Source organism: Curcuma longa, chromosome 19, assembly GCF_044706935.1.
Source record: "Curcuma longa cultivar G26 ecotype Majalengka, Jawa Barat chromosome 19, ITB_CL_G26_1.1, whole genome shotgun sequence".
NCBI lineage: Eukaryota > Viridiplantae > Streptophyta > Magnoliopsida > Zingiberales > Zingiberaceae > Curcuma > Curcuma longa.
This window is the reverse complement of record NC_133879.1, coordinates 2,454,416-2,469,964: the sequence shown is the minus strand read 5'-3', so window position 1 is coordinate 2,469,964 and position 15,549 is coordinate 2,454,416. Positions and strand designations below refer to the sequence as shown.

General features: G+C 37.0%; 1 protein-coding gene across 1 annotated transcript; it reads left to right on the top strand.

Annotated features, from left to right (window-relative positions):
* The first annotated feature begins 576 nt into the window (after positions 1–576).
* Positions 577–12,854, top strand: LOC141812735 (LRR receptor kinase SERK2-like). Its single transcript, XM_074700737.1, has 7 exons — positions 577–696; positions 5,057–5,288; positions 5,442–5,582; positions 5,848–6,189; positions 6,740–7,134; positions 7,983–8,047; positions 12,572–12,854. The coding sequence occupies exons 1-7, from the start codon at positions 577–579 to the stop codon at positions 12,852–12,854; spliced, it is 1,578 nt and encodes a 525-aa protein (XP_074556838.1).
* The last annotated feature ends 2,695 nt before the right edge of the window (positions 12,855–15,549 follow it).

Sequence of the window (15,549 nt, the reverse complement as noted above, 5' to 3'; positions counted from 1 at the left end):
TATTGTAAATGGTCAAAGACAGTGGATCTTGGAGTAGCAGTCAGTGGCTGTGAACTAAGTAAAATAAACGTGTCCATTTTTGTATTTCGTTGTGTATTTAATTACTCGATTTGCGAAGTTTTATGAACATGTGAAAAAGTAACAAACACGCTATTCACTCCCCTCTAATGGTCACTTTCGATTCTACAATTGGTATCAAAGCGAGGAGTGCTCAAAATTAGTGCAACTACTAATCAAACAAGTTTTTCATTGCTTTATATATTTTTTTAAATTTCTTCCCACATTACTAATCCAAGACCAAGTCTTGAGATATTTCTACAGTTTATTTTTTGTATGCAAGATTTTTTTTAAAATGACCCATCAAGAAGGTTACAACACTGCCAGACCTCCTCTTTTCTTCGGTGAAGATTTCATGTACTAGAAGGGAAGAATGGAGCACCACTTGAAGACTCAAGTGGAGTGTGAATCATGATCCAGATCGGCTTCAACCTCTCGATCGACGCAGACGATATTTCGCAACCATGTGGGAAGTAGGACAACGTCACAAAATGCAAGATTGAGGTCAATGTCAAAGCTATGCAAACCTTACAATGCAACCTCACTAAGGAAGAATTTAACAGAGTGGATCCATTTATAAGTGCAAAAGACTTATTGGATAAGCTTATTGAGCTACACGAAGGGACAACAGACACTAAGGTAAGTAAGCGTGACTTACTCCTTAATAAATTATATAATATTAAAATGCAGGATGGAGAATCCGCAAGTGGACTACACATGAGGATCCAAGACGTACTAAACGGTCTACATGCCATAGGACAACCAATAGAGAACTGCGACATAATAAGGTACACTTTGAATGTGTTCTTGCAAAATACCTTATGGGCATCAATGGTTGATACTTACAAGGTTTATAGGGACCTTTCAAAAATAAAATTAGATTAACTTTTTACTGAGTTTGAATGCTATGATAGACTAAGGCCAATCCGACCAAGAAATGTATTACATTCTTGTAGGTCAAACAAAAAGGAAGGAGCAAAAGGCAAAGCACCGACCTGAGCTTGAATCCGAAGATGAGTCAGACTCGGAAAGCAATGATGAAGTCACCACCGAACTAGTCAATCTAGTAAGGAAGATGTTTAAGAAAAAGAAAAGCTTCAAAAAGTTAGACATAAGGAAGGTGATCCAAAACAAGTAAGCTGAATCAAGTAGAAATGCCACAACAAGGTCGAAGTCACATGCTACGGCTGTAACGAGAAAGGACACTTCAAGGCAGAGTGCCCTAAATAGAAAAAGGAAAAGAAATCGAAGTAGAAGGCATTGAAGGTGACATGGGACGAGTCTTCCTCAGAAGATTCGAACGAAGAAGAAAACACAAGTTTCTTGGCGCTGCCAGTACAAGAGCAACTAGCCGAGACTGAGTCCGAACCTAACACTGAATCCGAAGCTGAGTCTGAGTCAAGCCATGGATTCGTATTCGGTTCAGAAGGCCTAACCCTAATGTGAGCAATAATTTATTTCAAAAATTATATTCTATAATTTATTGCTTGTCATGTAAACTTGCTAAGTCCATAGTCCAGGGTAAGTCTCTCTAAAAGGAGGTTACACTCCTTAAGAAAAAGGCTAACCCTAGCCCCTTAACTGAAAATGTTCAAAATGGAACTTCGACTCAAGTCCAACAACTTGAGAAAGAAAATTCTACTCTAAAAATTCAAGTTGAGGATCTAAAAAGATCACTAGAAAGGTTCACTTTGAACTCCAAATATCTTGACATGATACTTGGACTCAAAGGGTCGTGTACAACCGATCTAGACTGGACACAAATCCAAACATAGATCTTGCTTATCCTTAGTTAATCGAAACCACAAACCTCGAGTTCAAGCATGGGCTCCCAAGTTTATCTTGATTAATCAAGTTGGACTAAATCAATATTGGGTCCCCAAGGATCAGATTTATTATCTAATCAGATCCAATAAGGGTTATAATTCAGGGGATCCAAAATAAAAATTATTCTAGCTAAATAAGACTTATTTGTTTATTTTATTATTTTTATTTTTTATTTCTTAAACTTAAACTAAACCTAGGCTAGATAAGAACAAAGGCTTGATTGATACTTGCCCAATCTAGTACCAGTGTTAGGTGAGATGATAGTACGCTACGAAAACTCGGTCTAGATAGTTAAGTAGGGTAAGGAGTACCCTACTTGGTCTACTTAGCTAAGTGGAACTAAACATAGCTATCTCGTCAAATTCTAGACTAGTTGACTAAAATTTTTCACTAGATTAACTAAGTATGTGATTTCATAAATTGGCTTTTGTCTTAGAATGTTATTGTTGCTCCGATAACCAAGAATGTCTCTATGTCTCACCACTACCTAGAAGTTAAAACTTAGAATGCATGCTTAATTGATTGACAGTTAAACTTGAATCTAACTCAAAGTAAATCAAGTCATAGAATTTCACATTTTGAATTAATTAAAGATAAAATTGACAACCATCTCACACAACCTATAGGATTAATATTTTTGACAATCTAGAATGAGTGAGATAGATCTAGGAAGTAATTTGAAATTAATTCATATAAAATCTCATGTTAAACCAACAAAACTTAATTAACTCAACCTAAATAATTATCCTACTTAACTTTATAAATAAAGTTAATCTATTAAAATTTAATCATTAAAATTAAAATTAATCAATTTAATCTAATTTAATTAAAATTAATCAATTTAATCTAACTTAATTAAAATTAGTCAATTTAAACTCACTTAAATCAACCAAACTCATAATTAAATCTTGGCCCGTCGGAATTCGGGCGCCCAAATACAGATCCGGGCATCTTGAACCATTTCCCAAAACCCAGCTGTGATTTCGTTTAGGCGCCTGTGATTTTTGAAATCCAAGTGCCCGGAGTAAATCTAGACGCCCCGCATCGGTGATATCAAGGCACTTGATTTTTGAATCCACACGCCTAGAACGACTCTATATAGGGTGCCCGAGGCATAAGTCTCTGTCGCCCCAAATGCCTTCTTATCTTGCTAGTTACAACCTTATGCGACCGTCCAACTTGCCTAGATCTTCAATTCATTAGTATTTGGTCCGATATGCTTAGGTAAGCTCATAAATAAGCCTTAGTTTTATTTAAATGATTTTAATTATTTTAATTATTAATTAATATCATTAGGATTAAGAGAAAGGTCATTGAAGCTGAGACTTCTAAGTACCCCTAGCACAGATCCTAGATTTCCCACTGAGAAGCTTAGGATTAGATTTTTATCCATGTCATATGTTCCTTTGTATTCTAGATATTTATGTAGGATATTTTTCATGTGTTCATGCATACCTATAGTTGAGGTTATAGAGTATTATAGTTTAGACATATTTATTATACTTGCCTGGTTAACATAGGTTTGTTTGCGAACTGTATAATAACTTGGTTAAGGTCGATGACCTGACCTATACTAGAGTTGGAGGTAGAGACATCCTTCTATCTCCAATCCTCATTAGAAATCATTTAGGACTTAGACATTCATCATCCACATTTCTATGTTACCCTCCCAGAGAGATGCCTTTTAGTGATCCTTACTCCCACATTACCTTAGATACCATACATTCATATTTTTTTTTGGAGAGAAGAGGGTCCCTACAATGATCCAGTTTTCATCTATCAGACTCAGAGTACCAAACTATATTCTATATAGAGTCTTAGTGGCATACATTTTATCCCTTACGACTAGGGATGTCGCTATAATGCCACCTTTTCATTTAGTTATGGGATTTAGTTCAATTTGAACGAAACCAGGTATGAGATTTAGTTCCCAAACCTGATAATAAAACAGTTATAGAGACCAAATGAGTATTTAGAAATAAAACTGATGATAAAGGTGAAGTAGTTAGGAACAAAGCTAGACTAGTAGCTAAAGGGTTCAGCCAAGTAGATGGGTTAGACTACGACGAAACTTATGCACCCGTAGCTAGACTTGAATCCATCCGAATGTTGTTAGCCTATGCGGCACATAAAGGATTCAAGCTCTACCAAATGGATGTCAAGTCCGCATTCTTAAACAGGTTCATAAAAGAAGAAGTATATGTAGATCAACCTCCAGGGTTTGAAGACAAAGACCACCCTGATTATGTCTTCAAACTAAAGAAAGCCCTATATGGACTTAAACAAGCTCCTAAAGCATGGTATGAAAGGCTTTTAACCTACTTAGTTACTAAGGATTTCCAGCAGGGACAAATTGATCCGTCCTTGTTTGTAAAAACAATAGAAAAAGATTTTTTTTATAGCTCAAATTTATGTAGACGACATAATCTTTGGATCAACCAACTTAAAATATTTAAAAGAGTTTATTAAATTAATGAAGAATGAATTTGAAATGAGTTGGATAGGAAAACTACATTTTTTCTTAGGACTTCAAGTGAAACAAACTAAGGATGAAAATTATATTTACCAAAGTAAATATGCAAAAGATTTAATATTTAAATTTGAAATGGAAAACTCTAAAGAAATAAATACACAAATTGCAACAAACTGTAATATAGGGAGTGACCCAAATGGTAAATAAGTAGACCCAAAGTATTATAGGAGTATAATAGGGAGTCTACTCTACCTAATTGCAAGTCGACCTAATATATTATTTGTAGTAGGTATGTGTGCTAGGTATCAAGCTAATGCTAAGGAATCACGTTTAGCCGCAGTTAAGCGGATACTAAGATATATCAAAGGAACCTTAACTGTCAGAATGTGGTATCCTAGAAATAATAACCACTACAACAAAAATGACTTTCCGCAGCGCGTCATCCGCAGCGCACATCATAGGCGCGCCGTTAATAGTTGTTTTAATAGCGCGCCCAATAAAATGCGCTGCGGATAATATCATATTTTTATCAATCGCAGCGTGCAATAATAATACGCTGTTAAAAATACTTTTAACAGCGTACATTGTGCGCCGTTAAAATTATTTTTGACAGCGCATATTTTACGCTGTTAAAATTAATTTTATTTTTTTTAAATACTGTAAACTGCCCTAATCTTGAAAATCGCGTTCTTTCACCAGGACTCCGCGATTCTCCTTCCCCTTGCCCTCTTCCACCGCTGCGTGCCACAATCCGACGCCAACGCTGCCTCGCCTTCGCGCACGACGCCCTCCTCCGACGCCTCTGTCCAACTCCCGATGCCATCCCCTGGAGAAGACCAGCAGCGCCGCCGCCTTCCCTTGACGGAGTCCGACGCCTGCTCGCGTGGAGAAGACCTCAGCCACCGACCTTCTCTGCTCTCCTCGCCAAAGGGCAACCCTAGCCGCCGCTACCTAATTCTTCTTCCTCCTCTGTTCTGGTGGCCGCCCGAACGATAGCCCTGCCGCCGCTACGTAACTTTTTGAAAGAAAAAAAAATATTTTGCCTCATATTCCAAGCAGCTGAATATACTTTCGGTCTTGGTAGGGAAATCCCAAAATTCAAAAGTAGGAATTGTGCTTGGAATTGTTGGAGCTGTCATATTATTGCTTGTCATGGGTGTCATATTTTTCTTATGCAAGGGGCACAGGAAGGGTTATCGACACGAAGAATTCGTTGATGTTGCAGGTTTAGTACTTTCTTACACCTGTTTCTTTGGTTTTTGATAGGACCTTTTGCAAATCAATTTTGTTTCATGTGACGAGCCATTAACTTTGCCATGTTTCTTTCTTGTGCTCTACATTTGTTATACTACTTTTTTTTATTCTCGCTGAAACAAGAACATACACTGAATTAAACATCTTGCAAATCAGAACTGATATCTATAGAATCAAGTACATAAATTTAATTATCAAAAGTTTACCTGATTGATTATTTTACATATGACATACAGGTGAAGATGATCACAGAATTGCTTTTGGACAGTTAAAAAGATTTGCTTATCGAGAATTACAGATTGCAACAGATGGATTTAGTGAAAAAAATGTCCTTGGTCAGGGTGGTTTTGGAAAAGTATACAAAGGAGTGCTTCCAGATAGCTCTAAAATTGCTGTAAAACGATTAACTGACTATGAGAGTCCAGGTGGGGAAGCTGCTTTTTTACGTGAAGTAGAGATGATAAGTGTTGCTGTCCACAAAAATCTTTTGAGGTTGATAGGCTTTTGTACCACACCGACAGAACGTCTTCTTGTTTATCCTTTTATGCAAAATTTGAGTGTTGCATACCGGTTACGAGGTAACTCTCAGTTTATACTGAAATCTACTTGGGTTATCTTTCTCATGGCAGCAAAGCTAATAAAAGAGCAAAGGAATATAGTGCTGTGCACATGAATTTAACTATTTGTTTGCCAATTTATGCATTGGTTTCTTTTCTTCTCAGTTTAATGACCATATCTTGGGCCTTTAATCTGACAAGTTAAAACCTCTACCTTGGACTTTCATTGATTCATAATTTTTCTATAAAGAGTTTAACAGATATCCTGCTAAAGAAATGGGCAAAGCAATCTAACATTTAGTCTTGGTTCTTCTTTGTATTCCTGCATTAAGTTCTTCATGTGGCATTCCAATCAGATTGATTGGTGGTAAGTGGTAACCGTAGAAGGTTTAGGAATTGATAACCTTCCAGCAACCAGATTGAAATGACAATTTTGTTATATCTACTTGATTTAAATTTATGTATCTTGTGCTTGTGATAAATAGGAAATTATGTTTCAGCTATCCATTGATCACATTGCTATACTATATTCTGCAATTGATGTTGATGGTAATACTGTAAGTGATTGCAGAATTTAAAATAGGGAAGGCAGTATTGAATTGGCCAACAAGAAAAAGAGTGGCACTAGGTACTTCACGTGGATTAGAGTACCTTCACGAACATTGCAGTCCCAAAATAATACACCGGGATGTTAAAGCTGCTAATATCTTACTTGATGAGGACTTTGAAGCTGTAGTAGGTGATTTTGGGTTAGCAAAATTGGTAGATGTGAGGAAGACATCTGTGACAACTCAAGTTCGGGGAACTATGGGTCACATTGCACCTGAGTATTTATCCACTGGAAAATCATCAGAGAGAACTGATGTTTTTGGTTATGGAATTATGCTTCTTGAACTTGTCACCGGACAACGTGCAATAGATTTTTCGCGCTTGGAGGAAGAAGATGATGTTTTATTGCTTGACCATGTAAGCTTCATTATCTTCGTAAACATAATTTATTTATTTCAATTCAATAATTTCTATTAGCACAAGAAATTTTCCACAGTAAAACAATCCTCTATTTTTGTAGGTTTAGCATCATCTCATATTTTAGTCTTCTACTGATGCAACAAAAGTTACATATCTAAAACTCCTTGTAAACATCTTCCAAGAGAAAATTGCAACGTGCATTTATCTTGGATTTTAAGTCTCCCTTTCCTCTCCAACTAATCATTTTAAAATATTTTGAACTAGTCAATATAAGCGTTTATAGGCTTCAACCGCTAGAGAGTAAACTAAAGCTCATTTATTTTTTTGTGGGAGACCTTTCTGCTAGATTGATCCACTTCTATAGTAATTTCCTAGTTCACAGTATAGACAAGACCAGTTTTACTTTATGAATTCATACATAGCATTCTCTGTCCTATAATCCAATGTTTCTAAATTAAACTGGTCAATTAACTGATGTGGACGCTGATTCTACAATTCAATTGCCAAATCTTTGCCCAGATTGAATTAGAAAATGTAATTAGTAAAATTAGGTAGGCAGAAGTTAACTTCTGCTAGTTCTTGTCCCTTACCTCTTAGGCCTCGAAGTGGACTTTGGTTGGGACAAGGTTCTCTGATTAACCAATTCAGTTGGACGTTCTGGTTTTCGTATTGCTGTGCTATGATGCCAGACTCTATCAGTTTCCTATGACTGGAAAATTTATCAATGGGCATTAGTTTTGCATGATAGTCAGTTCTAGGCTACTATTTCTGATTTAAGATGAAGTTAGAAGTAAGATTGTTAGTGGGTTATGCCACCTTACTGCAAGCTTTATTTTTCTGCACAGGTAAAGAAGTTACAGAGAGAAAAACTTTTCTCAGTGTACATTGTTATCTCAAATACTCAATACTAGTATGTGTTGAGGTAATTGTTAACTCAAATACTCAATACTAGTATGTGTTGAGGTAATGCAAACAAGGAATTGAAGTTTGAAAAGTTTTAGATTTTTCAACAGTTGATTCCTTAGAACAACAGTTTGTTATCACTCCCAAGAATCTTAAGGATATGTACCTGTTTCACATTTTGTCGAGAATGGAGGAGAGAAATATCCTATCAGTCATGGTATTTGTTTCCACTTGCAGGTTTGTTTGTAGTGACGTTTTGATCAGAATAGTCTTTCATTTGGTATATTGTAATTGTTCATCTAATCTTGAAAACTGGAGATACATCTTATGTTGGTTTTGTTATGATGTGAAATCAATTCAAGTGAAACATGAATGTGTTAATATTCACTAAGATATGGAAGCTAATTTAACATTATTTAATTGATTATATATTCTAAAATGTCTTATACTAACTTTCATGGTAATCTATAATTTACTTTTCTAAAGTGGTTTTCGATTCCGTGCCAGCATTTGGAGAATATCTTTAATTGATTATATATTCCTTATGGTTTTTACCCTGATTACAGATACCCAAGACGGACAAGGGGAAGAAGAAAGCTCTTCCAGTCAACAAGGATAGATTCATCAGCAAGATGTTCCTTCGCAGAGACTCTGTATTTTCGCAGAGATTCATCAACAAGGATAGATTCATCAGCAAGAAAGCTCTTCCAGTCAACAAGTATATATGTGCTAAGTATCAGCACATATATAAACATAACCTCATGTATTTTCTGTTTTTCTTTATGTTCAAGATAACAAAGTCTTGTAAGCTTATCAAATAGATGTGAATGTTATATATAATTGTTGGATTATAAATGTGTAATTTTATATGGTATTTGTGTGTGGTATTTATGTTATTAATTATTTGAGTTTTGAGTTTATAATTGTGATTTGAATTGTTTAATTATTTTATTTTATCCACAGCGCACATTGCGCGCTGCGATTGATCACATCCGCAGCGTACATTGCGCGCTGTGGAAGCTCACATCCGCAGCGCGCAATGCACGCCGCGGATGATCACATCCGCGGCGCGCATTGCGCGCTGCGGAAGCTCACATCCGCAGCGCGCATTGTGCGCTGCGGATGCGATCATCCGCGGCGTGCATTGCGCGCTGCGGATGCCTAACGACTTTTAACAGCTTGCAACTGTGCAGCGTGCGATGTGCGCTGCGGATAGCATATTTGCGCGCTGCGGAAAGTCATTTTTGTTGTAGTGAACTTTGACCTAATAGGATATTCAAACTCAGATTACGTTGGTTGCAAACTAGACCGCAAAAGTACAAGCGGTGGATGTTAGTTCTTGGGTCCGTGTCTAGTCAGCTGGTGTAGTAGAAAGCAACACTGTGTTGCATTATCTACAACTGAAGCTGAATACATAGCATTAGGTGAATGTGTTGCTCAAATACTCTGGATGATGCACACATTAACTGATTTTAATGTAAAATATAAAAATACAAAGGTCTTAATTGATAATATAAGCATAATTAATTTAACTAAAAATCCTGTTCACCATTCACGAACCAAGCATATAGAAGTAAAACATCACTTCATACGCGACCATATAGCTAAGGAAGAAATTGTACTTGACTATGTCGAGTTAAAATCCAACTTAATAGACATTCACTAAACCTTTATCTGAGTCAGAGTTTAGTACATTAAGAAGGAGGTTAGGTTTATGTTTGGTAGAGTAGTAAAGTAAAATTTTCAAAACTCATTTGTTTTCTTTTTTTTAACTATTATAAGTATGTTTTTTCAAAAATAGATTTCAAAACTTTACTTATTTTTGAAAATTTTAGTTTCTTTTAAACTTTATTTTTCAAAACATAAGAAAGAAATATTTTTGCCTTAGACTAGGTGCAATCCCCTAGAAAGCATGATCCTATAGATTTAGGTGGACATCTCACAAAGCACACTAGATACCTTGATTGTATTTGTTAAACATAGAACGGTGTGAGATGTATAGGCGTCTAATCTAAGTACCAAGATGCTTAAGTCAGTGCATCAAACCTTACTTAGCTTTAAACTCATATTGATCAAGTTAAGTGTCCTAAGAAGAAAAGTTTACCTTCTAAATTGGGATGATACACTTACACTTGGCTAACTGGGTCAAACTTCTACTTTCTAGTAGTTAGCTAAAATCTAAGTTGGACACACGCCCCAAGGAATAATTTTTTTGTCTAAGTATTTTTATTAAGCTTAGCTTGGACTTAACACACTTAGAATATTTTTTGATTATGTCAAAGGGGGAGAGAGTAATTCAAGGTTTCAAAAGGTAGGTAAACTTGTTTTTCAAAGAGGGAGAATTCAAGATTTCTAAAACAAGAATTCAAGGTTTCTAAAACAAACTTGGATTTCAAAACTTAACTTGTTTGACTTCAAACTGTCAATAATTTTTCAAAAACTTTCAAAGGTTTTTATCTGTTAAAGGGGGAGAAAGATAAGAGGATTGAATTCAGGGGGAGAACTAAAAGTTATTTAAGCATGAATTCAGGGGGAGTTTGAAATCCACACTTGCATGTTTATCTTTGTACATTTGTTTTTTAAACTGGTTTATGAAGTTCAATTATGAATATTACTGGACTTATTGTTTTAAAGCTTAAAAATGATTTTAACTTAACCTGAAATCTTAAGTTGTCATAATAAAAAAGGGAGATATTGTTAGTGCAGGGAGAGCATCAGCAGATCGAACCTGAGTTTTGATAATAGAACTAAGTTCAAGTTAAGTGTGTTATTGGACTAAATGAGTGATCTAAGTATGCAGGAAGCACAAGGTTAAGTCCTAGTGGCAGCTAGGCATGAAGTCTTGGCAGAGTCAAGAGCACCAGGTGAAGTCTGGGATGGTCAGGAGGACCAGGTCGCAGCAAAAGTCTAGGTTGGTCAGGAGGACCAAGCCATAGCAGAAGATTGGACTGATCAAGAAGGATCGAGTCGCAGTAGAAGACTGGGCTGGTCGGGAAGGACCGAGCTGCAGCACAAACCCTGGAGGCCGAGGACAGAGCCGAGCAAAAGTCCAACGAGTCAGGAGGACTCAGTTGGCATCAGGTAAATTCTCTTGAGTGGAGTGGGTGAGGACGCGTTCCCAAGGGGAACAGTAGGCGTCGGTCTAACCCAGGATTTCACCGGAAACCTGAAGTTAAGACCTTGAGTTAGTTCCAAGAATTGGCTCAAAAATAATTCTATTTTGCATGTCATTTGCTAACATTTTTGCAGGAATGAAAAAATTGGTCAAAAGCAAACTCTGGGACAAAAGTTGATTTTTATCACTAGAGTCGACCCAAATGGGACTGGAGTCGACTCCAGCTGAGTCAGCCGAAACCCGGAAGTTAGTGATGAGTTAGGATTTTATGTATTTTTAATCGATTCAATTTTAGATTTTTGCATGAAAATAAATTGTTAAATGAATCGATTTGATTATATTTGTGTCATGTGGTATAATTGAAGGTTTGATTATAATTTCTATGATTTAATGGTATGCATTAATTGAGTTTAATTGATTATAAGGTTCAAATCAGATCAAATTCGAGCTTAATCGTGGTCAAATCGAGCTAATTTGCCCAAATTGATCAAGTCAACATGGAGGACATGACCTAGATCAAGCCCGATCAAGATCTCTAAAATTTTTGGAAGCCCTAAGCTGCCCTAGAGCCTAGATCAAGTTTTGACCGTTGGATTCAAAATCAAGGGCTGAGATGCAGTGATTAATCAGCCGTATATAATCACAAAGCTTACTCAATGAACAGTGGCTGGCCGCACTGTTCACCTTCGTCCCGCGTGACATTCCCCTGTTGAGGAGCGTAGCTCCACAGCCAGCCCCATCCCATAAACCTTCTTCCATTGAGTTCTTCGGTCCCTAAGGAGTAGGGATGACAACGGGTTCGGGGATTGGCGGTAAAGCCTTCTCCATCCCCGTCCCCGAAACCCAAACCCATATACCATCTCCGTCCCCATCCCCGTCGGGTATCATAATTTAAATACCATCCCCGTCCCCGTCGGGTTTCGGGTATCCAGCGGGTTTCAGAGATCCCCACAGATTTCGGAGGTGGTTTTCCCCGCGGGTATTTCCATGGGTATCCCCATACCCATACACATCCCCATCCCCATCATGACATATTTAAAAAGTATTTTTTAAAATTTATTACTTTTTTATTAATTAAAAAAAGAAAATATTATTTGTTTTAGAAATAATGAAACTATAGTATTCAAACAAGCAATTATCAATATGACTTATTTTTTCATTTGATATAAGGATATAATCAAATTAATGAATCTTAATGAATGAAATTATCAAAGTCGGGTTCGGGGATGGGGACGGGGAATTTTTGGAATACCATCCCCGACCCATCCCCGCTTTCCGAGATTCGGGGATTCCCCATCCCCCATCCCCGCTTTCTCGGATTCGGGGATTCCCCGGTCAAAATGGGATCGGGGAACGGATTCTCCATCGGGTCCGGGTCTAATTGTCATCCCTACTAAGGAGTCCTAAACCGGTCAGTTGGGCACAAATCGGCGGCTGGAAGGCGAACGCCGGCGGGGGTTCTTCCGGCGTCACCACCCCTGTTTCTTCGATTTCCGGTGAGTTGTTGAGAAATCCGAAGCCGCCAATCGAAGAGGGGTTCTCTGAAGATTGTGGAATACATCCAAGGCTTCAGCAAGCTCATCGACGCAAGGAGGAGGAGGGATTTCCAGTTTGCAGCTCCAGTTTTGCTCGCACAGTCCACTGTTTGCGCCACAGAGGGTTTCTTCGGCGATTTTCAAGATTCGACTACGAGCAATAGACCATCGACCATCTTGAAGATTCCAAAGGGATTGTTGAAGCCAACATTATTGGATTCAGCGGTTTGTTTGACACTAAATCGAAGGAGCAAACGAAGAGGATTTGAGGGATGAGTTTTTGATTTTTCTTTACTGTTATTTTCTGATTTCGGCAACTTCTGAATTTGCAGCTATTAAGTTTCTTTCAACTCTATTTCTTAGCAACTTAGTTAACATGGTTATGTGGTTAATGCTCAGTTTTGTTTGAATTTAGATTTGCTTTAGGAATTTCTTAGCTTTGTGTTAACCTTTCGTTCAAACTTAGCCACTGAAACTTTCATTACTGTTCTGTGCCATTTACTGTGTCGTTCCATTAACCGTGAATTTTAGTTTAAATTAGGTTTTAGAGCTTGCATTAGGGTGTGGCTTGCTTTAGTGTTTCATTTTTAGCATTTTTCATTTATTTATTGAGTTTCAATTTTATTTCATTCCAAAAATACCAAAACCCCCCATTCAAATAGAAAACCCTAAAAAGAACGACACGAAAGCTTAATTTAAACAACTTTTCTACTAGCCCTTGGAAAAATACGACTCGAGGCCCCTATATTACATTTGCTTGCTTGTATTTATCGTGGGTTTTTGATAAATTTATAAATTCTAATTTGCAATCCTACTCGTGACATATTGCAAATTTAGGGTTGTCAGTTAGCGCAACGATTTTCCACCACTGGAGTCGACTCGGGTGGACTCTGTCGACTCAGGGTCAAAGACTATCCGATTGACGCCACGGCGACTGGAGTCGACTCAGGTAGCAGTGGAGTCGACTCAGGCAAGATAACGAGCGGGAGAATTCTATCTGCCACATCGACTGGAGTCGACCCAGATGAACAGTTGAGTCGACTCAAGCCAGCTATAAAAAAGGATGCGAGCAGCAGCCATACAACACTAATTTTTCTGCCTCCAAGCTCCGTTCTCGCAACTCCCAAGTGCTTCTTCCTCGACATCGGTGTCGTAAACGATCTAGATCATCCCGAGACCAGTCGATACGCCGAGAATAATTTTTACGGAGTTCCAGAGCGATCCAAAAGTCGGTAACAGTTTATTTATTTGCATTGTTATTGTACCGAGCTTTTAAAAGTTGTGATCTTTGTATCTCGTTCCACTTGCTGTCGTAAGGGGCAAGTGCGTTAGTGGATTTGCCCACAGTAAACGGTTAAGGACCGTGGGCCTTGGAGTAGCAGTCTTGGACTGTGAACCAAATAAATAAAAGTGTCATCTATTCTTTTTCTCTTTACTTTTCAATACAACTGCTTCCGTAAGCATCTTTTCGATTCCGCACGTATTTTAAATTTCGATTGTATTAAAAATCGAAAAGCATCAAACACGCTATTCACCCCTCCTCTAGCGTGTTTTCGATCGTATTAAAATATTTCTTTATATTAGAATTCGAATTTGACATTTTTGATTGATCTTTTGGGTGTTTTATCATGACATTGTAAGGGTAACATATGCCCTCGGAATATAATTGAATTGATTATGACGAAATAGAGTTGCAGAAATGGATAAGAATTCGAATCTCGATGAAGTTGAGATAAATGCCCTTTTCCATTACAGTTAATTATAATTTTTTAATTTATTTTTTTATATATGAATTATGAAATCGACGGTATGAAATTCCACCTGTTAAAGATAACATATTAATCCGTACCTGAGCCCTTTCCCACTGACCCAGACGCTGGGCTTCCCTTATAGACCAGTCCAAATCAGCTGGGTCGGGCGGCGTCATGGCGGCCGCCCAATCTTAACAATGTTTGGATGGGGTGAGGGAAGGTTCATTAACGGAAGGGGAAGGAAGGGAAAGGGAGGGAAAGGGAAAGGGAGGGAAAGGAAGGGGAAGAGAAGTATTTATATTTTTCTTGTTTGGGAGGAAGGGAAGGTTCATTAACGTAACATGTGCTACCTTGTTTGGGAGGAAGGGGAAGGAAATGAAGGTTAAATATATAAAATTACAAAAATATCCTTACTTGTTAAAATAGATCTACAATAATTTAGAAATAATTGTTCGTTAGGTATTTTATTTTATCTAATGCCTTATAACTATTCGTTCAATGAGTTCGTCAATCGAAATTATAAACTAAATATATAAAATTATAAAAATACCTTTATTTTTTAAAATAAATCTATATGTGAAAAAATATATATAGCTCATAAGATTAACAAAAATTAATATTTACAACTTAAATAAATAAAAAATTTAAAAAATAATAAGTAGATATATAAAAAATATATGAAATATAGAATTTGTACATTTTGGTACGATAAAAGATAAATTAATATTTTTAAATATATTTTTATAAAAATTTACTGATGTAAAAATTTACGACGAAGGTCGACATCGAGGAGTGCGAGTGATGAGATCCTGTGATAACTGCGTTATGTGACGAGGAGCAACGGTGCAAAAATCTAATAGATAAATTATTTTAATAATTAATATTTTAATATAATGATAAAATTAGAATAAATATGTTTTAACATTTCCTTCCCCTTCCTTACCTCCCAAATCGGAGTGTAAGGAATTATGCCTATTTATGGGCATGCAAGGGGAAAGCTTACTCTTCCTTCCCCTTCTCTCCTCTTCCCTCACTTCTTTACAAACAAGGTTATAAATTCCCTTCTCCTTATTTCTCCTTCCTTCCCCTTCCCTCACTTCCTCCCAAA

Coding starts and splice junctions, on each gene's coding strand:
- LOC141812735 (XM_074700737.1), top strand. CDS start 577: ATGCAAACCTTACAATGCAACCTCACTAAGGAAGAATTTAACAGAGTG. Junction 697..5,056: donor AAGGGACAACAGACACTAAG/GTAAGTAAGCGT, acceptor TTCTTTCACCAG/GACTCCGCGATTCTCCTTCC. Junction 5,289..5,441: donor TCTGCTCTCCTCGCCAAAGG/GCAACCCTAGCC, acceptor CGGTCTTGGTAG/GGAAATCCCAAAATTCAAAA.